The 15,453-nt window shown below is 37.0% G+C and overlaps 1 protein-coding gene across 2 annotated transcripts in view; it reads right to left on the bottom strand.

Annotated features, from left to right (window-relative positions):
• BTAF1 (B-TFIID TATA-box binding protein associated factor 1) overlaps positions 1 to 15,453 on the bottom strand; it is a 120,324-nt gene that overhangs the window by 41,416 nt on the left and 63,455 nt on the right. For both annotated transcript variants that reach the window (XM_045438197.1, XM_045438198.1), the window contains 6 exons: positions 14,909 to 15,013; positions 13,371 to 13,520; positions 12,918 to 13,060; positions 12,473 to 12,647; positions 10,810 to 11,013; positions 572 to 998 (listed from right to left, as the gene is read on the bottom strand). In XM_045438197.1, coding sequence (XP_045294153.1) covers positions 572 to 998; positions 10,810 to 11,013; positions 12,473 to 12,647; positions 12,918 to 13,060; positions 13,371 to 13,520; positions 14,909 to 15,013 — 1,204 coding nt within the window. The remainder of the gene's footprint in view (positions 1 to 571; positions 999 to 10,809; positions 11,014 to 12,472; positions 12,648 to 12,917; positions 13,061 to 13,370; positions 13,521 to 14,908; positions 15,014 to 15,453) is intronic.

Genomic DNA, 15,453 nt, shown 5'->3' with positions numbered 1-15,453 from the left:
AAATCCTACTAACAAAAATAAATAAGTAAATCATATTGGACTAAGGCATGGAAAGAAACATTGGTCCTTGATACTAGCCTATAGAAAGCAATTCTTATTTTCCAGATGAAATCAGAATGGCTACACATTATTTACTAAAGGTAACAGAGTTCACTTATCTTACAAAGCATGCACTAAAATAGAGAAACAAGAGTTTTATAGAAGAATTTGTATTCAACATTTGATACAATTAAGTTTCTAGCCTCATTAATAGTAAAATCCTATAATGATGTTCTTGAAAGAGAGGTTAAGGGTTAACACCTGTCTCACAGATTTCAGTCATCTTATATGAAATATCAGGGGTTTTTTCAGGTCTTTTATGAATACCTTATTTGAGTTTAGAGGAATATATATATATATATTTATTTTTTTTTTTATATATATTATATATTTATATTTATTACCAATATATACAAAATGGGAAAAAGCTCTCACATAAACTGGATTTGTGCTTAAATGATACCTACAAGTCAATGAAAACAGATGTAAATGGTTAATTCTCTATCCCAAATGAAGGTTCAGACATATATACCTTTAGAATTGTCTTGGCCACTCTGTGTTGGTACTGGACATGTGACACAAGGAGTTAGATATGGGTCCACACAAAGTGAGCTACAGAGGTTTTTAATAATTTTTGAATTGGGGCAGGGTGTCCTTGTTGTGCACTGCTGAAGGAGTTTTGCTATGCACTGAGCTGCATAGTTTTGCACTAGTGTATTCTCTTCTTTTTTAATTGTTTCCATTAATGGTTTTATGATAGGATTTAACTTCTCCGGAAGCTGCTGCAAACTCACAACTGCACACGCAGCAAAAGTATGCACTCTCAATTGCAACACTTGCCACTCCTGGTTGGTCTCTGTAACTGTCATTTGGACCTGCTGTCGTTTACTATCTAACTGCTGTAACACTTGAGGATTTAAATCGAAAGATGATGTGACTTCATTAAAAACAGTAGTGACCTATTAGAAAAAGAGAAATTAAAAATCATTAATGACATCAACCCCAAATACTCTGTAAACCAAAGGGCAACAGCAAGCTGTTTCAATTTTAAGTTTCACAAAATTTAGTATTGCTGGTATTCAGTAAACTAAAAAAAATGTCCAAACCTCCCAACTTTAAACTTGATTAATTTAACATTAGCACTGTATTCTCTAGGACAGTCTCCATGTAACACTATTACAATACCATTGACTATACTGCTTATGCTACACTATAAACCTGAAACTAACGGATCATTGTGTGTCAGCTATGGACACACAAAGTCTACTGAGATCAACAAAATTACCTATCCTTTACACATATCTGATAAATCTAGGAGAACATTACACAGAAGGCCAACACAGTAGTTTGGTGAAATGAGAAAACTATCAACAAATACAAACTAACCTAATTAACAAATATCAAAACTCACAAATGTCCTTTCAGGGAAAAACTCTTCTTCTCAACTTAAAAACTTTGGGGGCAGCTACTGATAATTGGCTAAGTATTGCTAACTGGATTATTTTCATTCTTTCTTTGACCTCCCTTCCAGTAAAAATGCCCAAGTAGGAGGGGGCAAAAAAGGGAAAGAAATTGGTACAATATTCACGAATATTTTACTTACCAGGAGCTGCCTAAAGCTATAACCCTGTGACATCAGACTACTTTACAAGCCACATTAAAAGACTGCTCAATACATCTTTAACAACTCTGAGATATAACTCACATACAAAAGACCCAACTGAAAAGAAATAAAGTGTACAATTAAAATGATTTTTATTTTGTTAGAGTTGTACAACCATCACAATTTTAGAACATTTTCATCATACCCAAAATAAAATTCATACCTGTTAACAATCATTCTTCATTGCCTTCCAGCCCTATGCAACCATTTATCTATTTTCTATCTTTGTATGTGTGCCTATTCTAGATATTTCATATGAATGGACTAATCCAGTACATAATCTTTTGTGACTGGTTTCTTTCATTTAGCACAATGCTTTCAAGATTCATCAGTACTGTAGTAATGAATGTAGTATTCTTTCCCGTTTCTTGCCAATTAATATCCTGCACTATATGGAAATATACCACATTGTATTTATCCATTCATTAGTTGATGGATATCTGGGTTGTTTCTACCCATTAGCTATTATGAAGTTATTTCATGAAGGTTAATGTACAAATTTTTGTGGGGACATGTTTTCTTTTTTTTAAATGTTTATTTGAGAGAGAGAGAGAGAGAGAGCGAGAGCGTGAACGCACGAGCAGGGAAGGGGTGGGGGCAGGGGAACAGAGGATCCGAAGCGGGCTACACTGACAACAGAGAGCCCTACACACAGGGAGCCCTACATGGGGTTCGAACTCATGAACTGTGAGATCATGACTTGAGCTGAAGTCAGACGCTCAACCGACTGAGCCATAGAGGAGCCCCATGTGGGGCCATGTTTTTTAAATTACCATCTAAAGACTGTGTGAGGGCTTGCATAACAAAAATAGTCTTCTTGTTTGACAGGTAACTGTAATCACAGAGAGGCCCTATAAATAGGTCCAGTCTAAAGACTATTGGTCAGAGAAGCCTCCTCCATCAGGAGAACCTAATTTTTCAGACTTAGAAATGATCAATTCTGGGACTCCTAGGTGGCTCAGTCAGTTAAGTGTCTGACTCTTGATTTCAGCTCAAGTCATGATCTCATGGTTTGTGAGTTCAAACCCCACGTTGGGCTCTATGCTGACAGTGCAGAGCCTGCTTGGGATTCTCACTCTCCCTCTCTCTCTCTCTCTCTGCCCCTCCCCTGCTCGCTCACTCTCTCTCTCAAAATAAATAAATAAACTTTAAAAGAGAAAGAAATTATCAATTCTAGTATGGGCAAGACTGATAACGCTGGCCTCTTATAAAAAACAAAACAGGCACACAAGTAAGATTTTATCATTATAAAATATGGAATTTTTTAAATTGAGCTCTATCTGCTTGACCTTGTCAGTTTCCTCACTACACAGAAACACAATCACATACCACTTCTAGCTTATACTTTCCACTTTGTATTATCTGTTTTATTTATTCAACTTCTGCATAAGATTTACTGGAAATAGGACCTCACTGCTAAAAGTTTGAAAACACTGTCCTAAATGTAATATGCTTTTGTCAATTTTTAGTGATTCTAAGCAGCTAAGGAAAAGCTTTCCAATCAGACCAAGTTCATTGATTCATTCACTCAGTACTCAAGTGTTTATTGAGAAATACTGAAAGATGAGTAAGACCTAATGTCTTCATAACCTCAAAACAATGTAGAGACTAATATGGGAGACAGACATATAAGTAAATAAGAAAACATAACATATAACTGAGGTAAGTGCAGGCTGCCGTGAGACACACTGGATGCTTAACTCTTCTCAGGTGATAAGATAAGTGGAGGCTTGTCCCACCGAAGTTAACACTTGTGATGGGTTTTTAAAGAATGGGGTAAGTCAGGAGTTGTAGGGTCATATTGGCAAACAGACTGAGGTGAGGATGGTAAGTGAGGCATTGTCCAGGGACCTAAAAACAGCTAATCATGGCCTGAGTACAAGGTATAAATGGAAGAATGTCAAGAGATGAATTCTGGATAAGCATAGGGTGGAGGGTAGGGAATTCCTGACGAAAGAAACGGGAGCTCAGACTCAGAAGGGAGAATGAGTGAGGCACAGAAAGTGAGTGAGCATATAGTATACGTCTGCAAGAAAGCTAACTACACTTAAGTGGAGGAAGTTTGAGAAATAGTAAGAGATGAGGAATTTATCTTTAATTATTTTTTTTATGAAATGTATTGTCAAATTGGTTTCCATACAACACCCAGTGCTAAGAGATGAGGAATTTAAAGGTGTGAAAAGAAAAACAAAAAATAAAATAAAGGAAAATAAAGGAAAACAAAAATAATGTTTTTAAGCAGGGGAGGGATGCCTTCAGAGTGGCACTAAAGGACTTTACAAGTCTAGCACAACATGCAGGATGAAATGGACCAGAGACCACCTAGAGCCTTAAAGATGAGTCAGGACCTAGTCATGAAGTACTATGGCCCTTGACTGGGTTGTCGCAATGAAAACAGGGAAAGGATGAACATATGAGGCTTTTTGGAAGAAAATGGTAACAAGATTTGCAACTGTGGATTTAAAAAGGAATTTTGCTGTTAAAAAAATTCCAGTTTTTGGGGCGCCTGGGTGGCTCAGTCAGTTGAGCTCTGACTTCGGCTCAGGTCATGATCTCACGGTTTGTGAGTTCAAGCCCCGCGTTGGGCTCTGTGCTAACAGCTCAGAGCCTGGAGCCTGCTTCTGATTCTGTGTCTCCCTCTCTCTCTGTCCCTCCCCCGCTCATGCTCTGTCTCTCTCTGTCTCAGAAATAAACATTACAAAAAAATTTTTTTTTTAATTCCAGTTTTGGTTATGTTAAGCTGAAGTGACAGTGAGATATCCAACTAAAAATGCCTAAAAGAACAACATCAAGAGATCAAGAGAAGATAGCAAAGCACATGGGTAAGAACTAACTTGTGAGAATGATAAGAGATAAAATCTTAGGGAAACGCTCATAATCGGAAGGTAAGAGAAAAAACAGGATTCAGTGAAAAATTTAAAAACAGTGGCTCTTAGCCAAGGCTAAGACTAACCTTTTAAAATTGCCCTTCTCCCAAAAAATATAAATAAAAAAATAAAATTGCCCTTCCTGGGTGGGGAGATGGATGAAATAGGTGATGGGGATTTTGAGAAAAACACCTGTCATGATGAGCACTGGGTGTTGTATGGAATTGTTGAACCACTATATTTTACAACTGAAATTAATGTAACACTGTATGTTAACTAACTGGAATTAAAATAAAAACTTAAGCAATCCCTATCAAAATAACACCAGCACTCTTCACAGCTAGAACAAACAATCCTAAAATTTGTATGAAACCAGAAAAGACCCCAAGTAGCCACAGCAATCTTGAAAAAGAAAACCAAAGCTGGAGGCATCACAATCCCGGACTTCAAGCTGAATTACAAAGCTGTAATCATTAAGATAATACAGTGGCTTAAGACATCAAGACAATACAGTGCCAGTAGGCACAAAAACAGACACTCCGATCAATGGAACAGAATAGAGAACCCAGAAATGGACCCACAAACGTATGGCCAAGTAACCTTTGACAAAGCAGGAAAGAATATCCAAGGGAATAAAGACAGTCTCTTCAGCAAATGGTGCTGGGAAAACTGGACAGCAACACACAGAAAAATGAACCTGGACCACTCTCTTACACCATACACAAAAAGAAACTCAAAATGGATGAAAGACCTAAACACAAGACAGGAAGCCATCAAAATCCTAGAGGAGATGGGGCGCCTGGGTGGCGCAGTCGGTTAAGCGTCCGATTTCAGCCAGGTCACGATCTTGCGGTCCGGGAGTTCGAGCCCCCGTCAGGCTCTGGGCTGATGGCTCAGAGCCTGGAGCCTGTTTCCGATTCTGTGTCTCCCTCTCTCTCTGCCCCTCCCCCATTCATGCTCTGTCTCTCTCTGTCCCAAAAATAAATAAACGTTGAAAAAAAATCCTAGAGGAGAAAGCAGGCTAAATCCTCTATGATGTCAGCCGTACCAACTTCTTACTCAACATGTCTCCGGAGGCAAGGGAAACAAAAGCAAAAATGAACTTCTGGGACCTCATCAAGATAAAAAGCTTCTGCACAGCAAAGGAAACAATCAGCAAAACTAAAAGACAACCGACAGAATGGGAGAAGATATTTGCAAATGACCTTATCAGATAAAGGGTTAGTATCCAAAATTTGTAAGAACTTATCAAACTCAACACCCAAAAGACAAAGAATCCAGTGAAGAAATGGGCAAAAGACATAAATAGACACTTCTCCAAAGAAGACATCCAGATGGCAAACCAACACATGAAAAAATGCTCAATATTACTCATCATCAGGGAAATACAAATCAAAACCACAATGAGATACTACCTCACACCAGCCAGAATGGCTAACATTAACAACTCAGGCAACAAAAGATGTTGGGGAGGATGCAGAGAAAGAGGATCTCTTTTGCACTGCTGATGGGAATGCAAACTGGTACAGCCACTCTGGAAAACAGTATGGAGGTTCCTCAAAAAATTAAAAATAGAACTACCCTATGACCCAGCAATTGCATTACTAGGTACTCATCCAAGGGATACAGGTGTGCTGTTTCGAAGGGGCACATGCACCCCAATGTTTATAGCAGCGCTATCAACAGCCAAAGTATGAAAAGAGCCCAAATGTCCATCAGTGGATGAATGGATAAAGAAGATGCGGTGTGTATGTGTGTGTGTGTATGTATATACACACACACACATACACACACAGTGGAGTATTACTTGGTAATCAAAAAGCATGACATCTTGCCATTTGCAACTATGTGGATGGAACTACAGGGTATTATGCTAAGCAAAATTAGTAAGAGAAAGATATCATATGACTTCACTCATATGAAGAATTTAAGATACGAGACAGATGAACATAAGAGAAGGGAAGCAAAAATATAAAAACAGGGAGGGGGACAAAACATAAGAGACTCTTAAATACAGAGAACAAACAGAGGGTTGATGGCGAAGGGATGGGCTAAATGGGTAAGGGGCATTAGGGAATCTACTCCTGAAATCATTGTTGCACTACATGCTAACTTGGATGTAAATTAAATCACTTCATTAATTAAAACATTTAAAAAATAATAAATAAAATAATTTTTTAAAAAATGGGCAGAGGTTCTGAACAATATTTTTTCAGAAGGCATACAGATAGCCAATAGTACACGAAAAGATGCTCATTATCACGAGGGAAATGCAAATAAAACCACAATGAGATATCATTTCATGCCTACCAAATGACAATTATCAAAGAGACAAGAAATAACAAGTGTTGGCAAGGATGTGGAAAAAGGGAACCCTTGTGCACTGTTAGTGGGGATGTAAATTGGTGCAACCACTATGGAAAACAGTATGAAGTTCCTCAAAAAATGAAAAATAGAACTACCAGATTATCCAGCACTTCCACTTCTGGATATTTATCTGAAGAAAATGAAACAGTAATTTGAAAAGACACATGCACGCTTATGTTCACTATAGCATCATTCACAATAGCCAAGATACACAAACAACCTAAGTGTCCATGGATGGATGAATGGATAAAGATGCAGTATGTATCTACAATGGGACACTACTTTGCCATAAAAGAGAATGAAATTTCCCAACTACAACAACATGGATGGACCTTTAGGGCATTATGCTAAGTGAAATACATCAGAGAAAGACAAATACTTTATGATTTCACCTACTGTGGAATCTGAAAAACAAAGGAACAAACAAAACTAATAGAGAGCAGACTGGTAGTTGCCAGAGGGGAAAGGGATAAGGAGGAGGTGGAATGGGTAAAGGAGGTCAAGAAGTACAAACTCCCAGTTCTATAATAAATAAGTTATGGGAATGTAATGTACAGCAGGATGACTACAGTCAGTAATATTGAACTGCATATTTGGAAGTTGCTAAGATAGTAAACCTTAAAAGTTTTCATCATAATGGGGCGCCTGCGTAGCTCAGTAGGTTGAGCACCTGACTTCGGCTCAGGTTATGATCTCACAGTCCGTGAGCTCAAGCCCCGCATAGGGCACTGTGCTGACAGCTCAGAGCCTGGAGCCTGCTTCGGATTCTGTGTCTCCCTCTCTATCTACCCTTCCAATCCCTCCCTCCCTCCCTCCCTCCCCCCCCCACCGTCTCTCAAAAATAAATAAACATTAAAAAATTTTTTTTTAAGTTTTCAGCATAAGAAAAAAAAGTTGTCAGAAATAGTAGGGAGGGAAGAAGGGAAGCAGAGGCAAAATGGATAAAGAACTACAACAATCAGAAAAACAACTTTATAAAATAACAATTCAGGAAAAAAATAGCAATTTTAGCCTTCTCTCACAGGTGAAAACAAATTCCAGTATATAATTTTTTCTAATTAGAAAAGAGGATAAGAAATGAAGACTGCTGTTTCACAGGAATCAACACAAGTGCCTCAGGTCCTGATCCTATAACTCAAAAAGGAAGAACTCATTTACACCACCTAACTTTAAGAACTTAGTAAGTACAAAGTTAGAAAAATCAAGACACTGGTGATGGCATGAGAGACAAAACGACTGAACAGAATACAGATATAGATCTACACCTATACTTGAACAAATTTTTGACACAGGTGCCAGAGAATTCCAATTGGGACTGGGAACAGAAAATCTTTTCAATAAAAGATGCTTGAAAAACTGGTTATCTTTGGGGCACCTGGGTGGCTGTTGGTTAAGTAGTGCTGGCAGTGCAGAGCCTGCTTGGGATTCTCTCTCTCCATCTCTCTGCCCCTCCCCCACTCAGGCTGTCTCTCAAAATAAATTTTTAAAAATGTTTCAAATGGTTCTTTTTGAAAAACAAACAGAATTCAATTTGTACTTCATAGTAAACATAAACATTAATTCAATATGGATAAATCTAAATACAAAAGCTAAAACTGCAAAACTTTAGAAGAAAATATACGTAACTATCTTCACAAATTAGAGATAAGAAAAGGTACTTTAGGTCACAGAACACAATAACCATAAAAGAAAACAACTATTAAACTAGACTTCATCAAAATTAAAAATATCTGCTCATCTAAAGACAATTAAGAAAAAGAAAAGGCAAGCCACACACTGGGAGAAAATATGCAGGAAGCATCTATCTAACAAAGGATTGGTATTTCAGGATATATATAAAAACTTCTACAACTCAGTAATAAAAAGACAACCTAATTAAAAACAGGCAAATGATTTCTACAGACATTTCAGACAGGAAGGTCTTCAAATGGCCACTAAGACATAAAAAAGTGTTGAACATATTAGCCATCAAGGAAACACAAAGTAAAAACCACAATGACACTATCATACAATGACCAGAATGGCTTCAGTGAAAAGGAGCAACCACACCAAATGTTGATGGTGATGTGGAACAACCAGAACTCACACATATTGCTGGTAAGAAGATAAAATGATATAGCCGCTTTGGGAAAAGGTCTGCAGTTTTTTATAAAAGTAAATAAACAACCACCCTAAAATCCAGCAATTCTACTCACACATATTTACCTACGAGAAATGAAAATATATGTCTACAAAGACACTTGTACAAGAATGTTTATAACAGCTATTTCATAATAGCCAAAACCTTGGAATAGCCCAAGTGTTCATTAACAGGAGAAGGGCTTAACTGTGGTGTATTTATACAGTGGAATAAAACTAAATAATAAAAAATGAATTATTGATATATATAACAATATGGATGAATTTTAAAAAAATCATGCTGGAAAAAAAACCTTAAAACCAAACAGCACAGAGTTTATGATTCCAATTATACAAATTTCTAGAATTGGCAAAAGTAACCTATGATGGAGGAAAAATCAGAACGATGGTTACTTGAGGGCAGGGACAGGCAGGGATTGACTACAAAGTGGTGACAGTACTGTCTGTATCTTGATAGGGATTTGGTTTTCATAGGTATCGTCATCTGTTAAAATTCATCAAATAGTTTAAGATTTGTGGACTTCATAGTATTTTACCTCACAAAAGAGCAAAAACCATAAATACTGAATTTTATTGATACAGGTACATATATAGATATATCAGTTTACTGATATCTGTAACTAATTTATAAATGCATTAAAAAAGACAGACTGATGAGTTGACAGTGCAAATATATGCGATAAAGCAAATTTAGTAAAATGTTAACTCTGCAATCTAGTTGGGGAGTATATGAATGTTCATTGTGTAATTCTCTTACCTTCTCTCTCTTTCTTGTTTTAAGTTTTCGTTATTTAAGTTATCTGTCCACCGAACATGAGGGCTGAACTCATGACTCAGGAGTCACATGCTGCTCCAACTGACCCAGCCCGGTGTCCCTCCCTTACTTTTATGTTTAAATATTTGCATTATAAGTTGAGAGAGGGCTTGAGAAATACTCAGGAACTTATACAGAAGCAGTTTATTCTATACTCTGCCAGTATTAAGCAAAACTGAGAAATGACCAAAAAAAATGGAACAGGTTTTTCTAATAAAGGTACATTGGTTTGTTAGAACCTGAGATTTTTTTTTTTTTAAATTTTTTTTTCAACGTTTATTTATTTTTTTGGGACAGAGAGAGACAGAGCATAAACGGGGGAGGGGCAGAGAGAGAGGGAGACACAGAATCGGAAACAGGCTCCAGGCTCTGAGCCATCAGCCCAGAGCCCGACGCGGGGCTCGAACTCACGGACCGCGAGATCGTGACCTGGCTGAAGTCGGACGCTTAACCGACTGCGCCACCCAGGCGCCCCAGAACCTGAGATTTAAAGAAAATTCCTTCCCCCTCCTCTAATTTCAAAAAAAAAAAAAAAAAAAAAATGAAGGGGCGCCTGGGTGGCTCAGTCGGTTGAGTGTCCGACTTCGGATCAGGTCATGATCTCATGGTTTGTGAGTTCGAGCCCCGTGTTGGGCTCTGTGCTGACAGCTTAGAGCCTGGAGCCTGCTTCGGATTCTGTATCTCCTTCTCCCACCCCCACTTGTGCTCTGTCTCTGTCTCTCAAAAATAAATAAATGTAAAAAAAATTAAAAAAAAAAAAGTCAATGCAATGAAAACTTTTCTGAAGGGCAGGAGTGACAGGCTATCAAGCCATGGATAGATTCAACAAATAAGTGTTTTTGTGGTAAATATCACATGACAAATTTCTAATCTTTATTTCATGCTCTATCTAAAATTAAGAAAGTTACTTCTTTACTCACCAAGTCATTAGCTTGATCTATTGTAAAAACATTGTTGTTTACTCTACTACCAACTTCAATATGTGCATCAGTTAATGATGAAATAAGCTGTTTACATTCATTCTGCATTCGTGTGAATGGAACGGCAATTTCATCATAATATAAATGTTCTGAAAGGATATCAAGTAAACGTGGCTGCACAGCTAGGGTAACAGCTTTACACTCCTAAAATATAACAGACAAGAAATATTCAGGACAAATATATAAACATAATTCCAGAGATGCATACATTTTCACTTGCAAACTACAAAGTTCTAAATTCCTATTCATCTTGAATCTATGTTCTGTTACCTCCCAGAACATCGTTAGTTGCAGAGAAAAGGTATCACACCCAAACTACTATAATTTTAATATGAATCACTATAGAACATGCACATGGAACTATTATAATTCCATTAAATTTTGCACCTAATTACTCCTACTTTACTCTGAATTTATACCAAGTTTTTATATATATAGCACGGACTTAAAAATATAACTGTAAAAAGAAATCAGTCAGAAAAGAACACTTAGCATGCACTAAAAATGTTATTTAAAAACGCATTATTAGATTTCTTAACAGTTGAACCCATAGCTTCACATGCCATACTGTAGAAATGGATATATATAATTTAAAAGCTACTTACCTGCCCCCAAATTTAACTAACCCTTCCCACTCTCTCTGGTTGTTGCCTGCCCCAACCAGAGGGGGAATGGCCTCAGTGGTGAGCCATGAGGGGTTCTGTGGGATCTGGGTGGTCAGCCTGGGCTTCACAGAGTAAGTCCAGAGAAGCTCTGTGAGGGTCCAGAAACCGAACTGTCAACACTTGCTGCTGAGTCTGAGAGGCACAAAAACACAGCATCACTGCCTCTCCAGCACACCGAGTCCTGCCTAAAAACAGATGAGCCTTGCTTCTTTCCAGAGGCAAAGCTGGGGTCTCAGATGCAACAGAGCATGGCTCAATTACTTTTAGACATAGCTTTGACAAACTGCTAAGAGGCAGTAACAAGAAACTCTCACAGCAAGTGCAGACAGTTAAATTTCCAGAATTCCAGTTAATGGAATAAACAAAGCCAGCAGGAAGTTTCTTTGATTTACAGACGTAAGTCTTACACAAAATCACATATCTTATTAGAAGTTAAAGGTTAAAAGGGCTGCAAGAGAATAGCTTACTTGGAAACATGAAGACTTAGCTTAAAGATGGAGGTTTTATTCTTCCTGTGACCAAAAATTCTGCCCTTGCTACTACTCATACAAATCAATCTCAAAGCCTCTTATCTTTTGTAGTGTTCAGATATTAAGGAATGAATGACCAACAGTTTCTGGACTGCTTCCACACATACACATGACTGTTTTGGAGGGACATTTCTTAACAGATTGTAGTATCAAGAGCAAACATTAAGTATGGTCATAGCTAGTAGTCTCAGGTACGAAACTGGGGGTTCTAAGAAAAAAGTCTAAGGTTAAAAGCAACTGGAAGAGAAATAATGTTTCACTACAATTTAGAATACTTTTCTAGAACTGTCGGATTTCTATACAGAGAAAATTTTGTTCTGTTTATAAAATATAATGAAAATAATCTTAACAGCTAATGGAAATTGGTTTACTTAACTTGTCTTCATTACTTTTGGGGAAAAATCTTACCTTTTGTAAAGCAGCCCATTCACAGATTACCAATGCAACACTAATTCTCTGCAAGGCAGATTTGGAGTTCAAATAGAAGAGTAGTAACTGGCCAAGGGATTCAGCTGGCTTAATTTCTTGGGTTACCACATTTACACCTGGATCACAAATACAGCAACAAAGTGCTCCTAACAACCTAGGAGGGAGAAAAAAGAAGTTACTATAGAACTTACTTGAAGTAAAGTTTCCCCTATTGAAGCTATAACTTTTCACAACAAAGATATAACTCCTCTTTCATCTTCATAAAAAGATATAAATCTTATTTAAAACTTCAAAAAAAAAAAAGAAAAACATTTAATTACACTTTTTCTTACTCTGTAACTAGTGTGATGGAGGAAGTATTGACAAACACATCAGAAGAATATTTTGGTTCTTTTAAAAGCCTTCTCAATTTTTGTATACTCACTTGGCTGCCATCATTCTGGCCCGCATAACCACAAAATCCCTAGTAGAGGGATCTTCCATGATGGTCTCTGCACCTGCAATGTACTCCTGAAGGACTTCTTTAGTTTGGCTTTGGCCTTGGCGTACCTTACCACATGTTTTTTCCTAGAAAGAAAGGTGGGGGGAGGAGGGAAACTATAATTAAAGATTAATCATTAAAATTTAATAGGCAACTCTCCTCTATACGCAAAAATACTCTCACTTGTTATCCCAGTAAAATACATTTCTTTTCCCAAAATTTTAATGGATAAAAATTACTATGCATTTTGTCAAGGTCCTCATAAAACAGTAATTTGTCCTTACATTAAATTAATTAAATTACACTTAAGATAAAGCAATACAAATTTCTTACATAGTTTACTATATTAATATTTAGACCTAAATATACAAATACATTATGTCCCTTTACACTCACCTTGGCTCTGGCTTTTACTTCTAGCAACATATTTAAGTCAATAGGTAAATGAGAAGGCTGCATCATCAAGCAAAGCCAAGCACCCATCCAGGGACAAGCAGCTGCTACCACATAATGAACTGAAGCTTTGCTCAACAGTTCCATCCAAACCTACAAAGTGAAAGAGAAACATGAAAAGTGAAATTTTTCTAGTATGGGGTAATAAAATCTAATACTTATTTTTAGGGATACTGAGTTAAAAAAAAAAAAAAAAGGTTGGAAATAGCACAGAGATCAATTTTAAAAGTCAATAGAAAAGCTTATTTTTAAATGCTTTTTGGGGCGCCTGGGTGGCGCAGTCGGTTAAGCGTCCGACTTCAGCCAGGTCACGATCTCGCGGTCCGTGAGTTCGAGCCCCGCATCGGGCTCTGGGCTGATGGCTCAGAGCCTGTTTCTGATTCTGTGTCTCCCTCTCTCTCTGCCCCTCCCCCGTTCATGCTCTGTCTCTCTCTGTCCCAAAAATAAATAAACGTTGGAAAAAAAAAAAAAATTTAAATGCTGCTTTTTGATAGTTTGGTATACTAAAAAACACAAAAGAAAGTTTTAAGGAGAGGAACACAATCATTTAAAATGTAAGATACCCATAACAATAAGAGTTGTCAAAATCTCAGCTGTTGAAATCCTTTGCATGTATCATAAAGCTCAATACTAATGCAGTCCTATATTCAACATACACTCTTCAACATCTAACAGTTCCTGATAGATGTCCTCTGCTAAAGTTAGAGGTGGTAATGTCCTAGCATAAATTAAGAACAATGTAAGTCTTGATTCATGATCTTACTTAATAAGGTACCTTTCTTGATGCGTAACATTAAATGTAATTAAAAGCCTGTAGAAATAACACCACTGTTAATCCAAGGCTGTTAACAATGAGCCACCTCAGAGGCAATAATTCGAGACTCAAATAACAGATTTGAAAGGTCAAACAGTACCATTTCCCTTTATAAACAGTTAAATATATCAAATGGCTCATCTTAAAAGATCCCAATACACCTTGCAAATAAGGGGGAAAAGTACAAATCTAAACTAAAACGATCAGACTCTGTGTATTACCAATGAATTCCAAAAGATACTTCACAGGATCAATAAGCATACTTATAAACAGCAAAATAAGTGATAAAGAAAAGTCTTTCCTTCATTTTACTTTCTGTACTGAGGCTATCAGAAAGTGCTTAAAACACTTGCCTAGTAGATTTAACTATTATATTCCATAAGAAGACTATTTTCTTGTCATATCTTGCCTGGCCTGAGGATACCCATGTCAGACTTCTGAGCTATAGAACTGTGAAGTAATACATTTATGTTGTTTTAAGCCACTAATTTGTGGTCATTTGATATGGCAGTAATAGAAAACTAACAGTAAGCAATCTCTGACTTTTCAAATATTTTGATTTCTAATTTCTTAAAATTCCTGACCAACAAGAGTATAGCGATTGTGAAAAATTTTTTAAATCTACCAAATCACTGGGGAAAAGAGTACAGATATATTCACTGTGTACCTTGTGAATGAGGTCCAGAATTTCCTGGCTGCTTTCTAATACACAAAACTGAAAAATGTGTCGCAGCATATCAGGCAGAATAGGTATAAGCCAAGATGAAGAGTTCTGAAAACAAAAACAGCAAATCTATAGTATACAATTCTCAGGTGTTAGCTTATTTAAAGAGTTATAAGTCAAGTAATACAACTGTTATATGGCTTTATCAAAAAGGTTCAACTGGGTGATAAATTTTTACAAGATTTTGGAGCAAGAGAATCCTATTTCTTATTCCAAAGATTTAGAGAAATTAAATATCATCAGAGGAACTAGTATTTTAAAAATGCAGATTCTGTAGTAGCACAGCATAAAGTCTGCTTAGTAGAAAATATAAGATAAAGCTGGGAAAATATTTGGAGACCGAATTCACTTCACCTGACAAGTGTGCAATCATCTCCTTTTCAATATGGTTGCAAAATGTAATATGGTTTTAGCTCACTATTAGTATGATCTTAAAAAAATCACAAGGGGCGCCTGGGTGGCGCAGTCGGTTAAGCGTCCGACTTCAG

The sequence above is a fragment of the Leopardus geoffroyi genome, chromosome D2, assembly GCF_018350155.1.
Source record: "Leopardus geoffroyi isolate Oge1 chromosome D2, O.geoffroyi_Oge1_pat1.0, whole genome shotgun sequence".
In the NCBI taxonomy this organism is placed as follows: domain Eukaryota; kingdom Metazoa; phylum Chordata; class Mammalia; order Carnivora; family Felidae; genus Leopardus; species Leopardus geoffroyi.
The sequence above is the reverse complement of the archived record's forward strand: the minus strand, read 5'-3'. Positions and strand labels throughout refer to the sequence as shown.